At 42.0% G+C, this 23,748-nt stretch overlaps 2 protein-coding genes across 7 annotated transcripts in view; one reads left to right on the forward strand and one right to left on the reverse strand.

Annotated features, from left to right (window-relative positions):
- The window catches only part of CFAP97 (cilia and flagella associated protein 97), a 33,561-nt gene extending 23,083 nt beyond the window's left edge, over positions 1-10,478 (reverse strand). For 2 of the 3 annotated variants that reach the window (XM_030831098.2, XM_070044619.1), the window contains exons 1-2: positions 10,330-10,478; positions 1,882-2,933 (exon numbers count right to left, since the gene is read on the reverse strand). In XM_030831098.2, the coding sequence (XP_030686958.1) occupies positions 1,882-2,929 (1,048 nt within the window). In that variant the 5' untranslated portion in view covers positions 2,930-2,933; positions 10,330-10,478. Of the gene's footprint in view, positions 1-1,881; positions 2,934-10,227 lie in introns of all 3 variants that reach the window. The other variant, XM_070044620.1, reaches the window with a different exon arrangement.
- A 1,428-nt stretch (positions 10,479-11,906) lies between these two features.
- SNX25 (sorting nexin 25) overlaps positions 11,907-23,748 on the forward strand; it is a 116,520-nt gene continuing 104,678 nt past the window's right edge. The window contains exon 1 of one of the 4 annotated variants that reach the window (XM_060291525.2): positions 11,907-11,926. Coding sequence is in view for 2 of the 4 variants with exons in the window: in XM_060291523.2 (XP_060147506.1) it covers positions 19,308-19,673 (366 nt within the window). In the remaining 2 variants the exon portion in view is untranslated. Of the gene's footprint in view, positions 11,927-18,629; positions 18,782-18,984; positions 19,674-23,748 lie in introns of those variants that run through there. The other 3 variants (XM_060291524.2, XM_060291523.2, XM_060291522.2) reach the window with 3 other exon arrangements.

Genomic DNA, 23,748 nt, shown 5'->3' on the forward strand with positions numbered 1-23,748 from the left:
ACATGGCCGCTGGGCCTGCGCGTCCGGAGCCTGTGCTCCGCAACAGGAGAGGCCACAACAGTGAGAGGCCTGCATACCGCAAAATAAATAAATAAATAAATAAATACTGTCTATTATGTGCCAATACTTGCTAGATTTGGGGATTCCATCAAGAAATAGGATGCTGCCCTCATGTTGCTTACACTGATTCCAGAGTCTCATGGAAGGAAATATGTTTTTGTGACAGAGAGGCAGAGGTGGGGTACGCAGCTTCTACACAGAATGTTCAGAAAGAGTATCCCTGAGAAGGTGACATAGAAACTGAGACCCTAGAAACAGACTGAAGTAGCCTCTACAAAGAGAAAGGCCAACGGCAAGTGCAAAGTGCCTCATGAATGCAAAGTATTCTGAGAACAGTAAGGAAGGAGTGTGACTGGACCAAGAGGTAATGAGAGAGAGAGAGGAAAGGAGATGTAGGCAAGTATCCATATGACGGACAGCAATGAATCATTCATCACTCTTAACTGCATATTAGACCAAGTGCATCAGAATCTCATGGCAGAGCCTAGGCATCAGTATTTAACAGTTTGTTTTGATAATTTAACAGTTCTCCAGGTGATGCTAATATACTGCCTCGGGTGAAAATCACTGATGTAAAGTCTGTTAGCCTATGATGAGGAATTTGGATTTAAACTAAGAGTAAGCCCACTGAAGAGTTAAGAAGAAAACTAATAGGATTGATTTATTTTTTAAAAGATCACTCTTGGTTGTTAGGGGAAGAAGGAGAGGGGCAAGAATAGAAAACTCAATCCTGAAAGTTTTAAGAGACTGAATGAGCATTTATCAGGAAAGATATATTGAGTAGAGTCTTAACCACTAGATGGTAATAGCCAATGCCAAGAATCTGATTTTTCAGACACACTAAACAATCAATAGGTACGATCAGAGCAAAGAAAACCTATAAAAGAAGGAACATTCACAAGTGTAAACTGCTCCAAAATACACTTTATCAATCTATGCGACTCATTTGACTAAATAGGGGATTTACTTATGCCCTTACATTGCCACCATATGTAGCTGAAGATTTATTCTTTCAAATAACATTTCAAACAAACAAAGACAGTGAGTCCTATTTACAACTTAAAAATTTTATCTCCAACTGCCTCAAAACCTAACCAGCAAGCTCAGTATTTTTACAGTTTTATATTAACTAGTCAAAGATAAAGTTCAAAGTTGCTTTTATTTCACCTGGAATATTCTGTTCCTTTCAAACTAAATAATGGGTAATAATAAATTGAGACAAATACAGCAATCAGGATTATCCTAATTCTAAAATACTTCTATCTTAAAGTAACTACAACTTGAATTATGCTATTTTATCAACTTGGTAATTACTTTCAAGTAATGCTCTTCAGCCTTTCATTTAAAATCTGAAGAGTCTCCTACAGTTTACTTTACCTTCTCTAATTTGCCAGCATTCTTGCCACTTTCCCTGAAACAGGTCAGGTTATTTTAACCTTAGTGCTTCTGCCTTTCTCAAAGAAGAAAGTGAAACATATCTTATGCCTGTGTCTCTACCAAAGGTGGGAAAACATCTGGCTCCCCTTCTCTTGTTTACTTTATCCATCTGGTCTCTCCAGGCATTTTGAGTTTGTAAGGCACTAAACAGAATCAGTATGAAGTAGTTTCTAGTCCTAGCTGAGTAGCTTTGCAGTAATATAAACAATGATATTCCAGATATTTTAAAATGGAATATTTGGTAAAGCTATGATAATATCAATGATTCCAAACAATACAATTTTTTTAAGTGAAAAATCAAGGCAAATTCATATCATTTAATATTTAAGCTCAATATAATATTAAGTTTAATATTTAAATTCAATACACAGTTTTTAAAATTACCTTTTAAAAGATGATTCAGGTCCATTGTGTCATGTAAGACTTTTTCCTTGTATCTGTGGTCTAAACTGGAATCCAACACTGCCGACACTGAGGCAAGACTGGGCTCATGTTTTTCTTTCCCTTTTTTGTCTGATTTCAAAGACTTTGAATTATTTTTAAAATCCTCAACATTTTCATATACTTCTTGACTCACGTTCTCTTGCCTTTTAACTTTCATTTTTTGATTGTTTGATGCAGCCAGTTCAAAAGACTGAACAGGGCTGATGTCCGGAGTTGATAAAGGACTGACATCTGTCACAGTATCTTCAGATTCCTCGGTGTAGTCACCGACTTTTGGCTTAGTACCTGAAGTTTGTGCTCCTGTTGATTTTTCTCTCAGTTTATATTTCTGTTTTGGTGGCAAGTGGGTTACACCAAAGAGACGCTTCTTTAATGATGGAGATGAATCAGATAAACAGACATCAGACGCGGTATTTGAACAGTCTGTATCAGAACTTGAAGACGAGGAGGACAGAGAGGAAGAGGAATTACTTCTGGAATCCTTTTTACTTGCGCTTTTCTTGAAGTTATTAGATGGTTTAGCTGACTTTGACCTGACATGATGCTTTTTCTCATCATCACTGCTTTCCTCTCCATCTGTATAGTAATCACGTTCACCTTCTTTTACAATTTTGGGAATGCTACTTGGGATAGGCAAGTGTATTTTATGTTCTACTGTAGCATCACACAGTTTTGATCGTGAAGAAGTGGTCAAGAACAAAGAGTCCCTAGCTTGTATATTATCATTTTCTATGGGGTGTTCTTCTGGAGAAATTTTCTCATTTCTTTCAGTTCCCTTCTCAGTAAGATCACTTTTCCTTCTCTGTATTCCAAATTTCAAGTTTACATTTTCCATATCTTTATCTATTCTCTCTTCAGCGTCATCATTTTGCTTGTCAAAAACTGAGTTACTTTCACATTTCTTTGCTTCTTCAAAGTCACTGTCAAAGAAAGAATGGTCCACTTCACCTTCTGATATATCTCCAAACTGATCCATGATGGCAAACATATATCTGAAAAGAGGGAAAGTGTAACCATCAGACAAAAGAGTAATTTCCAAATACTTTTCATTTTTATACAGTAATTGCAAATTTTCCAAAACTGAGAAGTTTGGGTAATAGATAAAGAGAAACATGAAAAAAACAAAACAAAAAAACACTACCAAAAACCAATAACTTGGACTTCCCTGGTGGCACAGTGGTTAAGAATCCACCTGCCAATGCAGGGGACACGGGTTCGAGCCCTGGTCCAGGAAGATCCCACATGCCGTGGAGCAACTAAGCCTGTGTGCCACAACTACTGAGCCTGCGCTCTAGAGACCGTAAGCCACAACTACTGAAGCCCGCTTGCCACAAGTACTGAGCCTGCACTCTAGAGCCCACAAGCCACAACTACTGAAGCCCGCGCGCCTAGAGCCCGTGCTCCGCAACAAGAGAAGCCACAGCATTGAGAAGCCTGCGCACCACAATGAAGACTAGCCCCCATTCGCTGCAACTAGAGAAAGCCCATGTGCAGCAATGAAGACCCAACGCAGCCAAAAATAAATAAATTTTTAAAAACACCAATAACTCAGTGAAATGATAATGGGGCTACAGGGATAATATCAAGTAGCACCAATGATCTGAACAGTAAGTAAGTCTAATAGTTTGGTTCACAAGAAAATAATAAGAGATCGTCAGGCATATCACAAACATGGATACCTAGACTGGCCTCCAAGGAAAACCTGAATGCTATAAATTAAGTACAGTTAGAGTTTAGAATAAGAAAGGATGGTGTTAAAACCTCTTCAGATCAGCCTAGCCAGCCCAAACACACATCATTCTGGTAGAAATAGTTCAATGGGGATTAACAAACTTCCCTATTTCAGAACTTGTCTTTGTCCTATTCTGCTCCTCCACTGCCCTCACTGGGGGAGCAGCAGGAGATAAATCCTATTAAAAGTAAAAGTTCCCTCTGTCTCTTCTTAAAGAGGAACAAAACCTCTAAGACACATGTATACACAGTACAGGGAGCTTGGAGGAAAAACTTCCGAATATTTAATCACATATTGTTACATAACCACAATAAAAAGGGGGAAGTATGCATGTCTCATTGTGCTAAAGGGAGTCCAGCGTAAGAGAGATTTAGTATCTACTGAGATAGTAGACAGGCTTCTAAAATGGAAAAATTAAGGCATATTATTTAGACACGTGGAGTTAAATATCAGAAATGGATTAAAAAGTTCAAAGCAATTGCTGCTAACGTGGTGCCGGGACCACTATTTTGGCTATAAATCTTAAACTATTAGTTGACCTGTAAATTTATATGTGTACTACTAAGGTAAAAAATCAAAATTGATTTTAAAGTATTTTAATACTTCATGCAATTGGGATTAAACTGGAAATGTCAGTATAAAGTCATATTTTTCTTTCTCTCCTATTACAGGGGTCTACGCAGCAGTGTCACAGTATCTGTCACTAATAATCTAGAATTCAGAGTTTGACCTCTCTAATACTATTCTCCACTAAAACCACTCCCCAAAACCAAGATCCTTTGGAAGGCAGCTGATTCCATTTCTGGAGGTAAAGACAAACAATAAGCCCAGAGTAGTGGTAATAAAACAAAGGATTCAGTTTAAAGGGGCTTCCACTGTCCAAGCTGGACAATCCTGCACTGAAGAACAAAAAAACACAAAATACACTTAAAAATAAAAAAGTAATTCTGTGGAAAGCCATTAGTTGATAATGAATTTCAAAAGAGGCAAATAACATGAGCTATGTCAAGGGAAAGGTATATACAAAATTCCAATAATAATAATAATATGTAGCCAACAATCCAATTATGGGTTCACTATATTCAAATCATGATTAATTCCATTACACCACATCAAGCAATAAAAGACTATGTAATCTGTATCCTAAATCAGCCATGATACTCTGCAGCCTTTGTTTAAGTGACCCTGCAATCTATAAAAACAAGTAGGTAGAGACATGATTTAAAAAGCAACCAAACTTATACTATTAACACTAATGTGACAGATTAATATGATAGGTTAAGGTTTCTGCCGTTAAAGTTTTGAAAAACTTAAGAGATTCTGATATATTAAACTTGCAAAAATTTAACTGTAATCAACTTTTAAACACTTAAGGGAATCTGATTAAATCAGTAAGTTTAGACTTAGGTTTACAAAAAACATCTAAGTACTTAGGTTTCCTTTGTGAGATCTATAAGTGTGTCTTGTTAGCTGTTTGAGGTACTTAAGAAAATCAAATATACTAAAATTGTAATCGTGCCATTAATTAAGCAGGTTTGCAAATGGTATAAGTATTCAGGAAAATTTAAGCTAAATGAAGATAAATTAAGAGAGGATTAAGTACAAGTGAGTTTTAAAATTCTAACACATTATTATATTTAAACTGAAATAAGATGTAAGTAGATTTTAAAGATTTCAGAGAAATTAGACTAAAACTTATAATATTTATTGTATTTAATAAATATTAAATACAAGAAATATTATTTCCCGCAGCATGGATTAATGCCCTCTTTATGTTTTAAAATTCAAATCAACAGAAGGAAGCCTCCTCCCCAAAGGATTTACATATGTTAAAAAAAAAGAAAAATTCAAACAAGTACATTTTAAAGATCTAATTGGCTTTATTGAACAATTCATGAATCAGGCAGCATCCCATCCAGAGAGTAGAGGGGAGCTCCAAAGGGCTACAGAAAGGGAAAGGTTTTTAAAGGCAAGACAAGGAACTCATATATAAAAAAGACTATTTCAGGCTTAGGTAACCTACCCATGGGGGACGAAAGGGGTCTGTGTGGCAGTTTACCTCATCTCCCTTTGGGGGATGGACAGGGCCCTGTGACAGATTACCTCACTGGTGCTGACCAGAACATTTCTGACTGACCGGTTAAGACTACATTTCTGGGGGAGGTTGAAGCTTCAAGTAGGTTAGGTATGAAGCCCCAGTTTGGTGGGGCAGCCCAGCAGACGTGACTCCATCTGGAGCCTGTAGTTTTCTTTTTAACAACTCCCCCGTTTTGATCAGACTCAGTTTAAATGAGAGATGTGATTAAAATCTAAGGCATTAGCACCACTCTCAGCTACTGCTCTGAAGTTCTCAAAGTTTGCTGTTCCTTTGTGTGGCATCCAGAGGTTATGATGCTTTTGCTTAACCCATGTGATATTCACAGGTCACAGCTTCAGGCTCAATCTTTAAGTCAGTCGTTTTCTTCTTTACTTTTCTGACGTTCAGTCTTAGGGAGATCATTTCCTTGATGGTTAGTGGCTGTGACTGTGCATTACAGCATTTCTTTTAATACAGAAAAAAACTTGAATATAGGAATATTATGAATCCATTAAAATAATTATTTAAATCAGGGGTCAGCAAACTACTGTGCCTGGGCTAAATGCAGCCCACCATTTGTTTCGTAAATAATGTTTTATTGGGATACAGCCCCACTTACAGGTTTAGGAACTGTCTCTGACAGCTTTCCCACTACACCTGCAGAGTTAGTTAAGTAGCTGTGACCAATACCATAGGGCCCACAAAGCCTAAAATATTTACCAACTGATCCCTTTAATGAAAAATTTTGTGGACACCTGATTTAGGTGCTATTATCAGCATGAAAAATGCATAATACAAAATTGTTATCCATCTTGGGTTAATAATACAATTTAGACATTTAAACAAAAACTAGGGGAAAAAAGAACAAAAATGAAGAGTTGAAAAATCAACAATCCCGCTGCATTTTTAATATTTCCATTACTGTTATTGTAATAGTGTTCATGCAATAAACTAAGCAAGTAAGTGATGACAGGGAGTCTGCACAGTGAAAGAGAACAAATTGAGCCAGACACTCAGGCTCAAAACTTGGTTCTGATGCTTCCCAGTTGTGTGTTCCTGGGCACAAGTACAAGGATGTTCATCACAGCCCTGTCTGTCACAGCACTGACTTAGAAAAAACTCAATGTCTAGTAAGAGGAAAATGGATAAGCAAAATGTTGTATATGATATATTATATATCAGTCAAAAAGGATAAGCTGAGATCTACAAAAGTTATGTTTACCAAGAGAAAAGAATTAAATGAATGACAATACAATTATGAAAAACAACACACACACACAAAACAAAACTAAATTCTCAAGGGCACAAACACATAAATAAAATTCTACAGCATGGGCTGGGAGGACATACACTAAACATCTAAGAGTATGAGCCTATAAGCGGAGGGAGGAATGAGGCTGGGAAAGTGGACAAAGGAGAAAAGTTAAGAACCTGGGCAGAGGCACAGAGGCCTGTGATTACGGGTCATCACAGACCTAAAGAGTACGACTGATCGTTATCAATCCAATTCTGCCCACCTGAGTTCAAAAAGAAAAACAACAAATCAAATCAGCTGCTGAATGATGGGCAGCTCTTATTAACATTGTCATTAAATTCTCCCCAAAGTCAGCCTTTTTTGTAAGGTAATTCACCCTTTAATCCAAAATGTCAAGGGCTGGAATAAAAGAGCTGTGGTTAATGTTTTTCCCATGGTTAAGACTGCCTTTAGGACTCAAGAATTTTTTTTACAAGGTTCTTAAAATTTTAAAAGCGAATGGTTTCATAGCACAGCCCAGAGCACAAATTTCCTAGCCAGTTTAAAAAACAAATCTTTTAAAAAGCTAATCATCCAAATCATTCCAACTTCCATCCCTCTGCAAAACTTGTTTACATTTCTATGGAAATAAAATTACTAACATAACTAAGTCTCACTTGTACTAGTGCTGTTATTCTACTACTACTAATAGCCGGAAGTATTGAGTATTTACATGTTAGCATCATTCTAAGTGCATTACAAGTATTAACTCATTGAATCTCTACAATAACTGTAAGAGATTTCATCACTCCCATTTGGCAGAGAGGAAGCTGAAGCAGACCAAGAACTTGCCCGAAGCCATAGAGCTAAGAAGCGGCACAGCCAAGATTCTAAAGCAGGCTGTCTTGAGGACCATGCTACTAACCACTGTTCTACTCTGCTTCAAAGTATGGTCCTTCCAAAAGGCTAGGAACTGAGACTTCCTTTTTTGAACTTTAAAACACATTGTTGTGATATCTATTATTTATTTGATGGTAAACAGTGGGCAAGATAAGAAGACCTTCCCCTCACAGGGATTTTTAAGGGAAATGGGACTTGTTTAGCAATAGAGCTTTAGAAACAGTTCTTTGCAAAAAAGGGTGGTCTGTACAGTTAAAATTAGATACATATGTCAGTGTTTGCCACACATTTTACTAGATATATTTGCTGTGTAGCAGTTTTCCTCTAACAAAGTAATCTGGAACAAATTTCATTGCCATTGCAAATTAAATAAACCAGTCACCTTAGGTAAATTGTTAACCTAGGTAATAAGAATTCAGAACTTTGAATCAACTTGTGACTCTCTATCCCAAGCTGAGCTTGGGACCCAACCCCCTTTCCAAAGAGAGTAATAAATTCCAAAGGTATTTCTGGCAAGGAGAGTGACATTTCTGGAAGTCATTAAACCTGGAGTAGCAACATACAGTGTAGGACAACTTGCATTACATTCTGCTTGGTCAAACCATTGGGTTAGCCAAAAAGCTCGTTCAGGTTTTTCCGCAACATCTTTTTGAATGAAGCACTTAGCCCTGGGTGCGCTATGGTGAAGAGTCTAGAACTGAAGTTATGATTAATTGTTTATCAGACCAAGGGCTCATAGGAATAAAAGAAATGACTAAGAGAAAGGGTGTGTTCAGATACTTGAAGGACTGTGATATGAAACAGACTTGAGAGCTATTATTTGTAGCTCCAGAGGTAGAACTTGCATCAACAGATGGAGTGCATACGAAAGCTGTTCTGAGTTTAACATTAGAATTGCTGAAAAATGGAATGGGCTGCCTTCTAAAATTAGGAGCCGTAAGTCACTAGATAATGTTGGAGCGAAGACTGGATGGCCATTTGCTGGGATGTTGCAGAGGGAATTTATAAATTTGGAGGCTATGACCTTTCCCAGCCCTAACATGAACTAGGTCTAAATCCCAAAGTCTAACCGTAAGCCAAATGATTACAGATCCTTCTTTGAAATCCCTGTTTCTCAAAGTTGTTTCCTGCCTTTCCTGTCTTACCAGACTGGGAACTCCTGGTATCTTGCTCATCTTTATATCCTAGTGCCTAAAGTAGGACCTGACAAATACTAGACATTCAAAGAATGTTTATCTGATGAAGGAGTTTGGAGTTAGGAGATTTAAGGCTGGGCCCTAGTTCTGCTCTTTGCTAGCCAGTTATGTAAGCACAACAATCACCTCTTTCACCTGAGCTAGTTTCCTACAGCTGTCCCTCATTCCCCGCCCCGCACACACACCGGAATCAACTATCCCCTTATCTGCATTTATAAGGTTCCTGTAGTCCCCAGTAGGTGTAAGCATCTGTCTCCCTAAGGGGTCACAGTTCACGAGAGGGGTGCATAGCCCATTGCCTGGGAGACTTTTCAGGTTTAAGTTTAGGTTCATAACATCCAACAGACCGGTTATTGTAAGGACTTAAACATTCAGGTGATTTAATTAACGGAAAAATTATCCAACTGTCCCGCTAAGCAATCCTTTTGATAACATTCACTTCAAAGTGAGATTCAAATCAAATGACAGTTCATCAGGCTGCAATAACCCTGCTCGTGCTCAATGAGGACAAATACTTGCCAAAGGTGCCCGGGAATCACTTGGACACACAATTTGTACAGCCCCTGCAGAACCAGCAATAGAAATACTGATGCTTTCACGTTCCATCAGGAAAACACACAAATAGGAATCTGGCATTTTTAACTGCCATTTTGATACTATGACATTACATTTCTGTAGTTTTGACATATGATTTGGTCCGAAGAAGGTAACCGATTGGGTACACGAAAATCTCGGGCCAAAGTAAACACCCGTATTCCAGGAACTCTGGTTCTTTACACGACCCCCTCCTGATCTCGCTAGGTAGCGGATAATAACTGACATCCCCCTCCCGCCTCAGGGGTCAGGGTCAAGTCCCCGGAGGTGGGCGGCTGTGCCCTGAGCCGGGATCCCGGTCACGACCACGTCTTAAATTCACGGCCGACCCCGACCCCCAAGCCACCCGCGAACGCGCCCCAGGGCAGGCCGGGCCGTCCCACCGCGGCCGGCTGGGGTTGCGGGCCCCGTGGTCCCGCCGGCCCAGACGCCTCCGCGGTGGTTACACCCGCCGTGCGAGGGTCTGCCCGTGCCGCAGAGGAGGCGGGGCGCAGGGCTCGGGGCCCGGCCGGCCCGCCTTCCTAACCTCCCGCGCCGGCTTCCGCATACCGACCCTGCGTGCTCGCCGAGGCCTGGGCTCCGGAGACGAAAAAGTATCCTGAACGGGGGGCGGGGGCTCTGCGAGGGGAGGAAGGGTCGCCCGCGCGCCGCTCACCTGGGAACCGCGACCACCGCAGCAACCCAACGCCGCCCGCGGCGTTCCGGCCTCGCGCACGCGCACGCGCTCCCGCAGCCCCGGCGGCGGCTCGAGCTTCCGGAGGCGGAGAGAGCGGAACTGGAAAAGAGGTCGCAAGGGTACGCGGCGAGTCCCGTGGGAACGGGGCGGTGCCAGAGGCCCCGCGCGGCGCCGTTCCTCGCGGCGGGCGTCACAGAGTGCGGCGGGCCGGCCCCGCTCCGGCCGGCGGGGGGCGCGAGGCCTGCCCGACGACCCTCCTCTCGAATGGCAAGGGACGCGGGAAGAGAGTGATCTCCGCGCCCTCGGCTGCCCGGTGCCCCGCCAGGGTGTTACTGCTGCTGCCTCTCGGCTGTTAACCGCAGTGCGGGTGGACCTAGTTGTTGCAGTGGCTGATGTCATGGGGAAAGCTGCTTTAATTATCTTGTACCCGAACAGCAGCAATGATAATAAATACGAAGGCGGCTGTGCCTGTGATTATTTCTATCAGCAAAGTTCAGTTCAAAGAATTAGTTAGCTTTATGGGCCAGGGGCTGGTAACACATTAGAAAGTCCTCTGACTACTGGTAAATGAGATGGGTAGTTAAAACAATATAGGAGGGGCTCCCCTGGTGGCACAGTAGTTGAGAATCTGCCTGCCAACGCAGGGGACACGGGTTAGAGCCCTGGTCTGGGAAGATTCCACATGCCACGGGGCAACTAGGCCCGTGAGCCACAACTGCTGAGCCTGCGCGTTTGGAGCCTGTGCTCCGCAACAACAAAGGCCCGCGCACTGTGATGAAGAGTGGCCCCCGGTCTCTGCAACTAGAGAAATCCCTGGCACGGAAACGAAGACCCAACACAGCCAAAAATAAATTAATTAAAAAAAATAACAACAATCTAAGAAAAATGATTTCTGTCCAATGTATTGAAGGCAGCAATTTTTCGCTTTTGAACTTGCAGGCACATAGTAGGTACGGTAGAACAATGGTGCCCCGTAGATGCCCACCTCCTATTCCCAAACCTGTGAATATGATGCTTTACATGGCAAAAGGGACTTTGTGATTAAGGATCTTCAGATAGGAAAATCAACCTAGGTTATCCCAGGTGAGCTCTATGTAATCATAAGTGTCCTTGTAAGAGGGGAGGCAAGAAATTCGGGGTCAGTAATAAAAGACATGGCACTAGAAGCAAGAGGTTGTAATACACAGCATGGTGACTATAGTTAATACCCTCTTGTATATTTGATAGTAGCTGAAAAAATAGATCTTAAAAGGTTTCATCTTAAGGAAAAGAAATTTGTATATATGTGAGGTAATCAATGTTAACAAGACTTGCAGTGATCATTTCGTAATATGTACATAAATCATTTTGTTGTACACCTTAATGTTATATGTCAATTATACCTCAATAAAACTGGGTTAAAAATTTTTTGTTTTAAAAAAGAAGCAGCAAGAGGTTGGAGTAAGGGGCCGTGAGCCAAGAGTTGAAGGCACATCTGGAAGCTGACAAAAGGAAGAAAGGGGATTCTCCCCTTGAAGCCTCCAGAAGAAATGCAGCCCAGCCCATACCTTGATTTTAGATTTTGACCTCCAGAAAGGTAAGAGAATAAATTTGTGTTGTTTTAAACCGCTAAGTTTGTAGTAATTTGTTACGGCAGCAACAGGAAATTAATACAATAGGTACCCAATATTTTTTACATGAAAGTATAGGGAAAGGAACTGGTTAGCCATATCCTAGGGAGTCTCATTAAGGAATTGGCTCTATTTTTGTTCTTCATTATGCATTTTGTACTTACTGGTCGTAACTACCAACAAGCACAGAGAATCATTTCTCTGTCGTTTTAGGAGGCTAAAAGGAAGGATTTCACTTAATTTTGCTTGAAAAAACTATGCTAACACCATTTTCCAGGGATGGTTGTCCACCCTGTGGTCAGAAGTTTATTATACAAAGGAGTTGAATAGCCATTTCTCCAAAGAAGATGGCCAATAAGCACATGGAAAGGTGTTCAATAGCATTAATCATTAGGGAAATGCAAATTAAAACCATGAGATATCACCTCACACACATTGGGATGGCTATTAAAACAAAACAAACAGAAAATAACAAGGGTTGGCAAAGATGGGGAGAGATAGGAACCCTTGTGCATTGTTCCTGGGAATTTAAAATGGTGTTGCTGCTGTGGAAAACTATGGCAGTTCCTCAAAAAATTGAACACAGAATTACCATCTGACCTAGCAATTTCACTTCTGGATATATACCCAGAAGAATTGAAAGCAGAGTCTCAAACAGATATTTATACACCCATATTCAGAGCAGCATTATTCACAATAATGCTTCCAAAGGATGGAAGCAACCCAAATGTCCATCAACAGATGACTGGATAAACAAATGTCCATCAACAGATGACTGGATAAATGTGGTATATACAAGTAATGAAATATTCAGCCATAAAAAGTAACGAAATTCTGACACATGCTACAATATGGATGAACCTTGAAAACGTTACACTAAATGAAAGAAGCTAGACATGAAAGGACAAATATTGTATGATTCCACTTACATGAGGTACCTAAAATAGGCAAGTCATAGCAACGGAAATTAGGGTTGAAATTCCCAAGGGAAGAAGGGAATGGGGGAGTTATTGTTTAATGGGTACAGAGTTTCAGTACGCAATGACAAAAATATTCTGGAGATGGATAGTGGTGATGTTGTGCAACAATGTGAAAGCATTAATGCCACTGAATTATATTAAAAATGACTAAAATTGTAAATTTTGTGTATATTTTACCATGATAAAAAATAAGATTATTACATCTCAAGCTTTAATTTTGGCTCTTTTCTGTGCTATGAATTTGTAAGTTTTGCCCTTTCCCTGATTTTCTTTTCCTGAAGGAGCATCTATATTGAATGAATGAACCAATGAACTATATTGTAAATAAGCTCCTTCATGACAGAGATTTTATTTGCTTTGTTCCTCTTCATAGTTCATATGAGGTCATCAACTCATAGGTGAAAAAAGGTCTTTCCCCAAATTCACTGAATCTGGACTCTTTTGTCAGAAAAGATGTAAATATTGTCCCTCCTGTCCTTTTTAAAAATTGTTCCTCACTTATTTGTAAACCTCCCGAAACAATTAAATAGAAGAAATTCAGAAAGCAAAATGACTTAGATTCCCAGGAAAGGTAACATTTGAAATTTCCTTAACTCCCACAAAGCAGAAATAGCTCGCCTCTTGTCACCCTAGAACTCGGTAATACCTTTCTTATAATATGTATTACATTACTTTATGCCTCCCTTCCCCACCCCCTTTTTCCTCCCCCCACCCCAATTAGACTGTGAGCTCTTCAAGGACAGAGACCGTATTTTATACTACTTTCTAGCAAAGCCCCTGGCTAATATTTTTGGACTGAGTGAGAGAATGACTAGAAGTCACGTACTGCCTTCCAGAAGTTTACAATCTATTTCCCTGGCAGTCCAATGCAAGGGGTGGGGTTTGGATCCCTGGTCAGGGAACTAAGATCCCACATGCTGTGTGGTGTGGCCAGGAAAAAAGCCAAATGAATACCATTATTATTGTATTAGTTTTGTAAGGACATTTTCATGTAATGTAGAAAGCAGTTTGTTTTGTCCTTTGACATTACTTTTAACTATTGTATTTGAAGGATAGCATAATGAAGGAGAATCCTATAATTTAGGTCCTACCACCAACTAGCTATGTGATTTTGGGCAAGTCATGTAACTTCTTTGAACCTCAGTTCCCTCATCTGCAAAATGGGATTTTAATATTTAACTCTATATTCCTTTATAGAGTTGTAGTGAGAAACATATGTTTTAAAAAGGATTTCTGAAAGTTAAAGTTCCTGTTCAAATATGAAATATTTTTATTACTGTTATTTTGTCTGTTCAATTATTCTAGATATATTTTCCTAGAAGGATAACATTTATTCATTGAAAAATATGTAAATTAAGGGCCTACTCTGTGCCAACCCCTGTTCTGAACTGTGATTAATTCTCTAATACTAATTTTTACTTCCCCAAAATATGTTCTCTTTCCTATAGCAAATAAATGACAAATCAGAGACACTGGCTTCTTTTAGGTAGTGTATAAAAGCTTTATATAGGGCTTCCCTGGTGGCGCAGTGGTTGAGAGTCCGCCTGCTGATGCAGGGGACGCGGGTTCATGCCCCAGTCTGGGAAGATCCCACATGCCGCGGAGCGGCTGGGCCTGTGGGCCATGGCCGCTGAGCCTGCGCGTCCGGAGCCTGTGCTCCGCAGTGGGAGAGGCCACAACAGTGAGAGGCCCGTGTACCGCAAAAAAAAAAAAAAAAAAAAAACTTTATATAATCTTAAATGCATAGCATTAATCTTAAACTATTCAAGATCCTTTCCTAACTTATGCAAGTACGTGTAATAATTGTGCACTGCCTACTTTATATTTTATTCTACTCATGACAAATATGAAACAGCATATAAGTCAGTTCAAAGTTTTTCAGCGTTCATATATTTTGGAGAAATTAGATAAAAGGTAAACAATTTATTTTCTTTCTCTATAATCTGCTGTCCAATAATACTGGATATCCAAATCTGAATGAGCTTAGAATTTTCTTTTATGCTTTGTGTTTCATAGCTTGAAAATGTTAGGGTAAAATAAGGCTAACGGCTACATCACCAAACTTCCAGCTGACATAGTTGTACACTGCCTCCTATGTCCCTATCCTTACCCAGGCTCTTTTCTCTATCTCATAGGTAGGTGGACGCAGATTATGAACAAGAACAGGAACAAGAAATGTGAACTTTAACATGTTTGAGGGATAAGTCCTTAGATGCTACTGATTTTGGTGACCAGCTGGATGATCCAACAAAAACTGATGAGTGTATTCTGTCAAAGTAAATTGTGGTGGGTTGTTAAAGTAATGGAACCAATGAATTACACTTCCCAACGCTTAACTCCACACGTAGGCCCCCTCTCCTATTTAACTCCTGGTTGGGCCATATGATTTGCTTTGGCCAATGGGATGTAAGCAAACATAACACAAGTGAAAGCTTAAAAAGAACTTGTAGTATATATCACATCTCTGAGATTGTCATGTGAAGAAGCCCAAGCTACCTCTTGGAGGATAAGAACACAGGGAGCAGAGACAAGCCATCTCAATGGAGGCTCCATAGTCCAAGCAGCCCCAGCTTATGCACCAGGAGATCACAGCGTTGTTAGTGACCCAGGCAAGAAGAACAGAACTAACTGCCCAATGACCCCAGCCCAATTGCTGACCTACAAAATCATAAGCAAATAAAATGGTTTTTATTTGGTGGTAGTTTGTTATACAACAGCAGATAATTGACATACTCTATTTCCCTAAATTTCAGGTCAAAACTTAAGTAAATTGAAATTATCCTTTTTTGTGTGTGATCTACCCTCGTCAATTCTTTATCTTGATACCAGCTAATTTAGTTTACAATACTTTCCTTTGTAATTCTCTTTCTCTTTGAAGATTAATACAAAGACACTTCTGCCTGAAAGTTTCCCAATATGAATAATTTTACTTACTAATAAGGAGCCTCACTCAGCATAATTTATATATCTGTGTTCTAAAATTTTGTTCAGATTCACCTTCCTCTTCGAAATGCTGTATATGTTTCCTTTAAGCTTTAACAGTCCACTATTTTTTTAATAAATTTATTTTAGTTAATTTATTTTTTTGGCTGCATTGCATCTTCGTTGCTGCTCGCGGGCTTTCTCTAGTTGCTGTGAGCGGGGGCCACTCCTTGTTGCGGTGCGTGGGCTTCTCATTGCGGTGGCGTCTGTTGTTGCAGAGCATGGGCTCCAGGCGTGCAGGCTCAGTGGTTGTGGCTCGCGGGCCCTAGAGCGCAGGCTCGGTAGTTGTGGTGCACGGGCTTAGTTGCTCTGTGGCATGTGGGATCTTCCCGGACCAGGGCTCGAACCCGTGTCCCCTGCATTGGCAGGCAGATTCTTAACCACTGCACCACCAGGGAAGCCCTACTATTTGTTTTTAAAGTATTTTATAATTTTTTCACTTTTATTTTTTGAAGTTTGACCATACTTATATCTGTATTTTCTGTAAATCACACTCTGCTTGAAAGTTACAGAAAAGAGAGGTTAACGGACCTGTTAGGGTCTTGCACTGAATCAGTAGGAGAAACTATAATGATACCTAGGTCTTTTGATTCATGTTAATACCTATTCACAATTTTATCCAAAGTGGTCAAAGGCAAATACTGTGGTTTTCTCTCTAATCCTGTGGTTACCTTCAAGGAGAGCCAGGGGGTTTAAGGAGAAATATACTAAATAGTGAAGGGGAAGATGCATCACATATTTTGACAGAGATTGGGTGTTGTCTACCTATTTACACTATCTAATATTTTAAATGTCAAATTTTCACTTAATTTGTCCTTATAATATCCCAGTGAGTTCAGACAAACACCATTCCCATCTTACATAAGAGAATAATGAAGATAGCCTGTGGAGCATTTAATTATAACCTGTCAGAATATGCTGGCCATAAGGAATATAAATAAGGCATCTCTACTTAATTTGGTTTTTAATTTAGACCTGGTAGGACTCAACACCGACTTCTGGGAGGGAACACCGGATTCTAATTTAATACCTGACTTCTCCCTCAATACCTCCTGATCCCGGGCACTCCCTTGTATATCGTACCACCTCTCAGTGTTCCTCAGACCTTGCACAGTGTAGAAACCCAACTACTACTTGTTAAGTAAATTTTTTTTTTTTTTAAGTAAATGTTTGAATTGTCAATGCTGACTTAGCAAATACGACATATACTTTAAGGAAGTTTTCTGACCACGAATGTACATTTCTCCAGATCTGCATTCCTGGCAACAATATACAGGTGTGTTGGAAAGATCATGGTCTTAAGAGTTACAGACCAGGGCTCTCAATAAAAGATAGTTTCCCCTTTACTGATTGTGGTTTTACTGACTTTAGTGATTATTATAAATCACTTTGCACTTGTCAGGGGGCTGGCTAAGATACGAGCCATAATCACAAAGCAACAAAACTAAACACTTTTAAAAGCATGGAATACAGGTACTAAGCTCATGGATTTAAACCCTGTTTTTTCTCATTTGGAATAAGGGATGACGAAACGAGATAGAGTTTTTACGCCTGCGTGTCCGGAGCCTGTGCAGCGAGAGAGGCCACAACAGTGAGAGGCCTGCGTACCACAAAAAAAATAAAAAAACAAAAAAACAAAAAAAACCCAATAAACTTAAAAAAAATGACAAATGTGAACATATTTATTTTTATATAGGTACATAAAATAATTCATTTCTATGCTGTTTTGTTAGGGCTTAATATTAGGGATAATTTTTTTTAGACCTCCTACTTCATCTCCCACTTGAAATCCATGCCATTCCAGGAAAATTTATTACAATGATGTGAATACATGGGTGGGCTGTTTATGTCTATGGACACTGGTATTTCTTCTTTTGATTAATAACCTCTTCGATAATACTTTGTTTTAAAAGAATAAATATCCACTAAATAGTTTACTTTGTATGAATGTTATATATTTTTTCCTCTTGAAACGACAGATATTGCTTATAGAAAAACCCAGTATAGTCACAGTATTTGAAAATATATTTTAATGCTTACTTTTCCTAACTATGTCTCCTGGGAAGCAGGATATAACTCAATTTATTAGGAAACAATAGCGCTTTTAAACTGTTGAAATTCTTCATGACTGCTGCATGGAGAGAGTTCTGGGCTTTTGCTTTTTAATGTTTCCCGTATCCTTCTCGGCTTCTCTCATCTGTTTACCTCTCTTTCCCTTTCTTCCCCTTTCTATTGTTGATTTGCCCTCTCTATCACCCCCTTTTAAATTATCATTAACGTCTTTAGAATTCCTTTATTCATTAAAGATACATCTGCTGCTTTGCTGGCGTTCATAATTTCTAGTATTTCGCATGTTGGCATCTTCTCAGTAAGCATTATCTGTATATTAACGCTAGGACCATGATAGGAGAAGAAAATATGTACTCTCAAAATTATCTGGACTACTTTCACTTGCGTGGGTAGTAGCATTTGTACTGAATCGTCGGCGACAAAAATACAGGGACTTGGAGCCAGTGACTATGGCAGCTGTGCACACCCTCTGGCACCAGGCAGACTTTTTTGGGCCTTTCCGTAAGTAGGAATTGCAGGCTTCATCTACTGCTCCACATTTGTCTGATTCCGTTCCTGAGGCGGCTGCGTGGGAAAGGGAAGGTTGTTAGGAGAACTGTGTTAAAAGTGAGGATCAGGAACGGTTGCCTATTTAAATAGCAGGTGCAAACGGCGCAGAAATTTTGGGGGCTGTAAGCATGCGAGGAGGTTACTTGTCAGTGATGCGCGGGGAGAGGATTAAGGGATCACCTGAGCTCGAGAATTACAAACGCTTCTAACACCTGCAGCAAAAATGTCCATCAACAGACGGTATGCTGGGGGAGGGGCGGGGAGGAGCGCAGGAAGGCAGTTTTCGCCGGGATTGGTGGCGCCCCTTCCCCGCTGGGCAGCGGCGAGTCGGACCCCGCCCCCGCACCGCGGGTGGGCGGCCGGGCGGGGCGGGGCCGGGCACCTCCCAGCAGTTGCTCAGCCGGCCGCTGTGGTTCTCCGCCCCCTTCTGACACGCACTCCACGGCCGCCCCCGTCCCCGTCCCCGCCCCCACCCGGCCGGCTCGAGTCCCAGCCGGGTCCGGCTACCTGGGCACGCCCGGCCGGGCTGCTGAGGGCCCGGCGCCGCGTGGCGGCGCTGAGGGGTCGCCGAGAAGAGCTCCGCGGCGTCTGTTGGAGCCGTTCCCTCGTTGGGCCGCCGGCGAGGGCATGAGCGCGGACTCCCTCTGCCTCCAGAGCGGCGGGAGCGGCGAGGGGAGGAGGCGCCGCTTGGAGGCCACCGTCCAGGGCAGCGCCGGGAGAGAGCAGGGCAGGAGATGTGCCTGTCCTTAGCGGCCCAGGAAGCAGCATGCACCCCGAGGCCACCGACAGCAGCGGCGCCGGCCTCACGGAAGCCCCGAGCGAGCGGCGGCCGGATTCCCGGGAGGACGCGGCAGCCCCCGGGGGCCCTGGCGGCGGGAGCTGGCGGGCGCCGGTGGCCGTGGCCGCCCTCGCCGCCGTGCCCCTCTGCTTCCTGGGGCCCGGCTGCTGGGAAGCGGGAAGCGCGGGGCCGGGCACCGTCCTGCTCAGGCTCAGCCTGTACCTGGGCTGCGCTGCGGCCGCCTTCTTGCTGGGGACCTTGTTCTCTCTGGTCTGCCGGAGCCCGCGAGCTCCGCCGCCCGACTTCGCTGCCGCCTGGAGACGGCTGGCCGCGGCCGCCCGCCGCCCGCCGGAGGTGAGTACGGGTCTCCCCGCCGCAGCCGCCGCCGCCGCCGCGCGCGCCCGCCCGCAGCCTCGCCCGGCCCGCCCGCTTCCGGCGCCCGCCGCCAGCTCCGGGAGGGCCGGGGGTCGCGGCGGGCCCGTCTTCTCGGCCCGGCTCGGCGGACGCCCGAGGGAAACGGGGCTTGGGGTGGGCCGGCCCGGCGGGGAGACGCTCGCGTCCCCTCGGCCCCCGCGCGGGGCGGGCTCCGGGCTCCGTGGGTTTGCCGAGATGCACGTTAGTAGGCGATGTAGTTGCTCGACACCATCCTCATTTCCAGCCTCGGTAGCTGAACAATCCTTCCAGACCTTCGCTGTGGCTCTGCAGCTAGCGAGTGGGAGCGAGGGGAGCGCGGCGGTCGCTGTACGCAGGCGCTGCTCCCTGGGCTGGTCATTACCTTGGGTTCCGATAACCGTTCCCTGTCGGGATGACTTTATGCCCTGTTACAGACGAGGAAGCTTGACGCAGAGGGGCTGACTTGGCTTAGGTCACCCACCCGTTAGACGTTAGAATTCTTTAGAGTATTGTAAGACGTTGTAATTCATTCAGGACGTATTTATTGAGTATTTTATGCCAGCCAGGTATTATTTTGGAAGCTGGGGTTGAATCAACAAGGCAAAAGCCCTGCTTTCTGGAGACTGTATTCTTATGGGGGAATCAGGCAATAAATAAATGGAGTTACTTTTGGGTAGTGGTAAATGCTTATGAAACCAAAAGTAACTAAGAGTCAAAGTGATTAAGAGTGCCTGATATGTGAGGGCAGGAAGTTTAGATGGTGGGGTCAGGGTCAAAGCTGTAGGATTGCAGCTCACTCTGAGGGCTTGGAAGCCTCATGTTGTGGGTTACCTCCCCTTTTCCTGGAAAATACATCCCCTCAAACCTCCCAACTCACTTGTACCTCTGGTAAAACTTGGGTTATCATCCGGGAAGGTGCTTTAGTAGAGGAAGCAGAGAAAATACTACATTAAAGGTGACAGAAAATGAAGCAGCATATGTAATCTCTCATGTATACTACCCAAAGATTTCAGGCAGTAGAAGAGGTGAAGTATGATTTAAGGAAAGTAGATTATTGGTCATTTCTTTTTGAATTCAGATTTCTACAATGTTAAATAAGAAAATAAGTACACTAGGATGTTTACTTTCTAGGTTGTGTTACTTAGAATTGAAATGCATATTATTCACATAAAATTATATATATATATTTACAGTACCAGTCAGTTTACTCAAGCCTTTTGTTGTGCTGTATTTCCAATAATTTATGCTTAAGATTTTAAAACAATGTTCTTTATGAATGGAAGCATAAGCATGTGGTGTAGTATAAACTGTCCTTTCTGTGGTGGTAGGAGCTGGACCACACCGGTCATCTAACACAGGTGGAGGGGAGGCTGTTTTGGAGTGAACCAAATGGTGCTTCTTACAATACAGTGACTACTTCACTACAGAAGTTTTGATTCAGCATTAAGAAAAGAATCCTCATTTGTTCTTACATATTTTGGGTTCTTCTAGTGTCAGCTAGACGTGTCAGACACGGGGATCTATCCTATCTGTCCATCTTTCCTTCCTTCTCTTTCCTTTTTTTTTTTTTTTTCCTTCTTGGCTTCCTTCTATAGAGGAAAAAAATACATACACTATTAAAAGCAGGCAACCAGAGAAGCCTAAACTAAAAGGGAAAAGGTGTTTTCATGTCTAGGAGTGTTCAAATGCTCCTGCATGCTTCACAAGGTAGTTATTGGCTGTCAACTCTATGCGGTTAGGACTCATGACTGACATCTTTTGTGAGTGTTTGCTGATGATAATGAAGAAAATTATGTCAGTGTGCGGTCACTAACTCTGTGCTTTCCCCCTTAAGTTAATCTAATACTTACTGGGCGTCTCTTATGTGCAAGGATTTTGATTTTACTTGGCTGGGAATCACTATTGATTAAAGTGGTAAAACTAAATTTTCATCTCGGGTAGAAATAACATCCAGTGGTATATCCAGTGATCATTAACTCTGTGCTTTCCCCCTTCAGTCAATCTAATATTTACTGGGTGTCTCTTACGTGCAAGGATTTTGTTTTTACTTGGCTGGGAATCACTATTAATTAAAGTGGTAAAACTAAATTTCCATCTTGGGTAGAAATAACATCCAGTGGTATATTCAGATGGCAAAAACCTGTGTAAGGTCAGAAAGGTTGATGGTAAAGTCTTGACAGTTGCTACCTGGGCCCCACTTTAGAAACACTTGGGCTTTTTGTAGGCCAGCCGACTGGAGCTGTGATGCCATGGGGCTGGCTTGCTCCTGGGCAGCAGCTGCTAGCCCGCCTTTGCTGAGTACACTGCCAGAGTGTGGTGTTCTGAGCCCAAGGTCGTAGTTTGGTCTTGTGCCAGGCCAGTTAACTCATGCGGACCAAGAGCCTTAGATTCACTAGCCACAGTTACTTGACCCTAGCACATGATCTAACCAAGGCAGCACCAAGAAGAATATGGGAATAGTGAATCAGTAGTTCAGAAAACTTACTTTCATTCCTGGACCAGCAGGATCTAAGTGCATCTTCATAGAATGGAAAAAAGGGAAATAATTTCTTACATTTTGGCGATAGGAATAAGAGGGAATAACTTCTTTAAATGTCAATCATGGGCTTCCCTGGTGGCGCAGTGGTTAAGAATCCGCCTGCCAATGCAGGAGACACGGGTTCGAGCCCTGGTCTGGGAAGAGCCCACATGCCGCGGAGCAACTAAGCCCGTGCGCCACGACTACTGAGCCTGCGCTCTGGAGCCCACGTGCCACAGCTACAGAAGCCCGCGTGCCTAGAGCCTGTGCTCCACAACAAGAAAAACTACCTCAATGAGAAGCCTGTGCATCTCAACAAAGAGTAACACCTGCTCACGGCAACTAGAGAAAGCCCGTGCGCAGCAATGAAGACCCAACCCAGCCAAAAATAAATAAGATAAATAAATTTTAAAAAGTCAATCATTCACATAATAATTATGGATTTTTCTCTTTTACATTGTAGTTTATTAGACACTTCTTGATTTACATCCCATTAAGTTAAAAAATAAGCAGTTAACTAATGAGGATTGGAGGGCTGATGCAAGAAAGTCCACAAGTCAGGCGATTAGTAGCATATGGGAAACTGCGGTCCATTGCTATGTGAAGAAAACATTAAAGACTTTTCTAAGTTTAGACAGATAGCAAAGTTCAAGAAGTTCATCAAATCTCTTACATTTACTGAAGATCTGGTGCATATCTGCTTTTCTGATCTCGTGAGATCAGTTTTGGCCTAGTTAGTTGCTGAGTGTCAGTGCCAGGCACATAAGTAAGTTCTCTGTAGATGGATTTTTGTCCTGAGTGAATGGATTATTGTTTGAGATGAGAACAGACTTGAGAATCCAACTGACATTTTTAGATTTGAAGTTTCAACCACAGTTCCCTAGAGAAGGGATCATAGTCTTGCAGTAGGTGTCACTGAGAGCTTCACTAATTGCTTTCTGTTAAGTGCATGGCAGTGTTTTTAGTGTTGGGGAGGAATCAAAGGTGAACAGACTCTCCCTGTTCCCATCCTCTCAGGCTGAGTAGATTAGACTGATAGGGAAGACTGGAGGGGAGAGCAGATGTTTATAGAGACAGTAAAAACATTCACACAGCAACCCATGGTGCCACTTGGCTTGGGTAGGACTTCTAGAATCCCTAAATGAGTTCTTTTACCAATACAAAAGTGCTTTTGAGTAAAACAAACTTGATTTAGTTACTCGAGGGAAAAAGGAAAAGAAACAAGACTTAGGGAGACTATACACAGCCTCTTTGTGACTTCCCTTTATTATGCTAATGTGATAAACTAATCCTCAGTAATTTGATAGTGGATAGTGGCATAATACACTTACTGTCTTCAGAATATTTGATTGTATTTTGACTGGGGGATTTAAGTCATGGTGGCTACTGGGAAAAATGTTTTTGAGGAAGTTGGCTTTTGAGACCCCCTTAAATCTACCTAACTCTGTAGTGTAAGGTTTGTTTGCCTTAAATTCATTCAAATCATAATTTTTAAATTTAACTTTTTATGCAGGTTAT

The sequence above is a fragment of the Globicephala melas genome, chromosome 21, assembly GCF_963455315.2.
Source record: "Globicephala melas chromosome 21, mGloMel1.2, whole genome shotgun sequence".
Classification (NCBI taxonomy): domain Eukaryota; kingdom Metazoa; phylum Chordata; class Mammalia; order Artiodactyla; family Delphinidae; genus Globicephala; species Globicephala melas.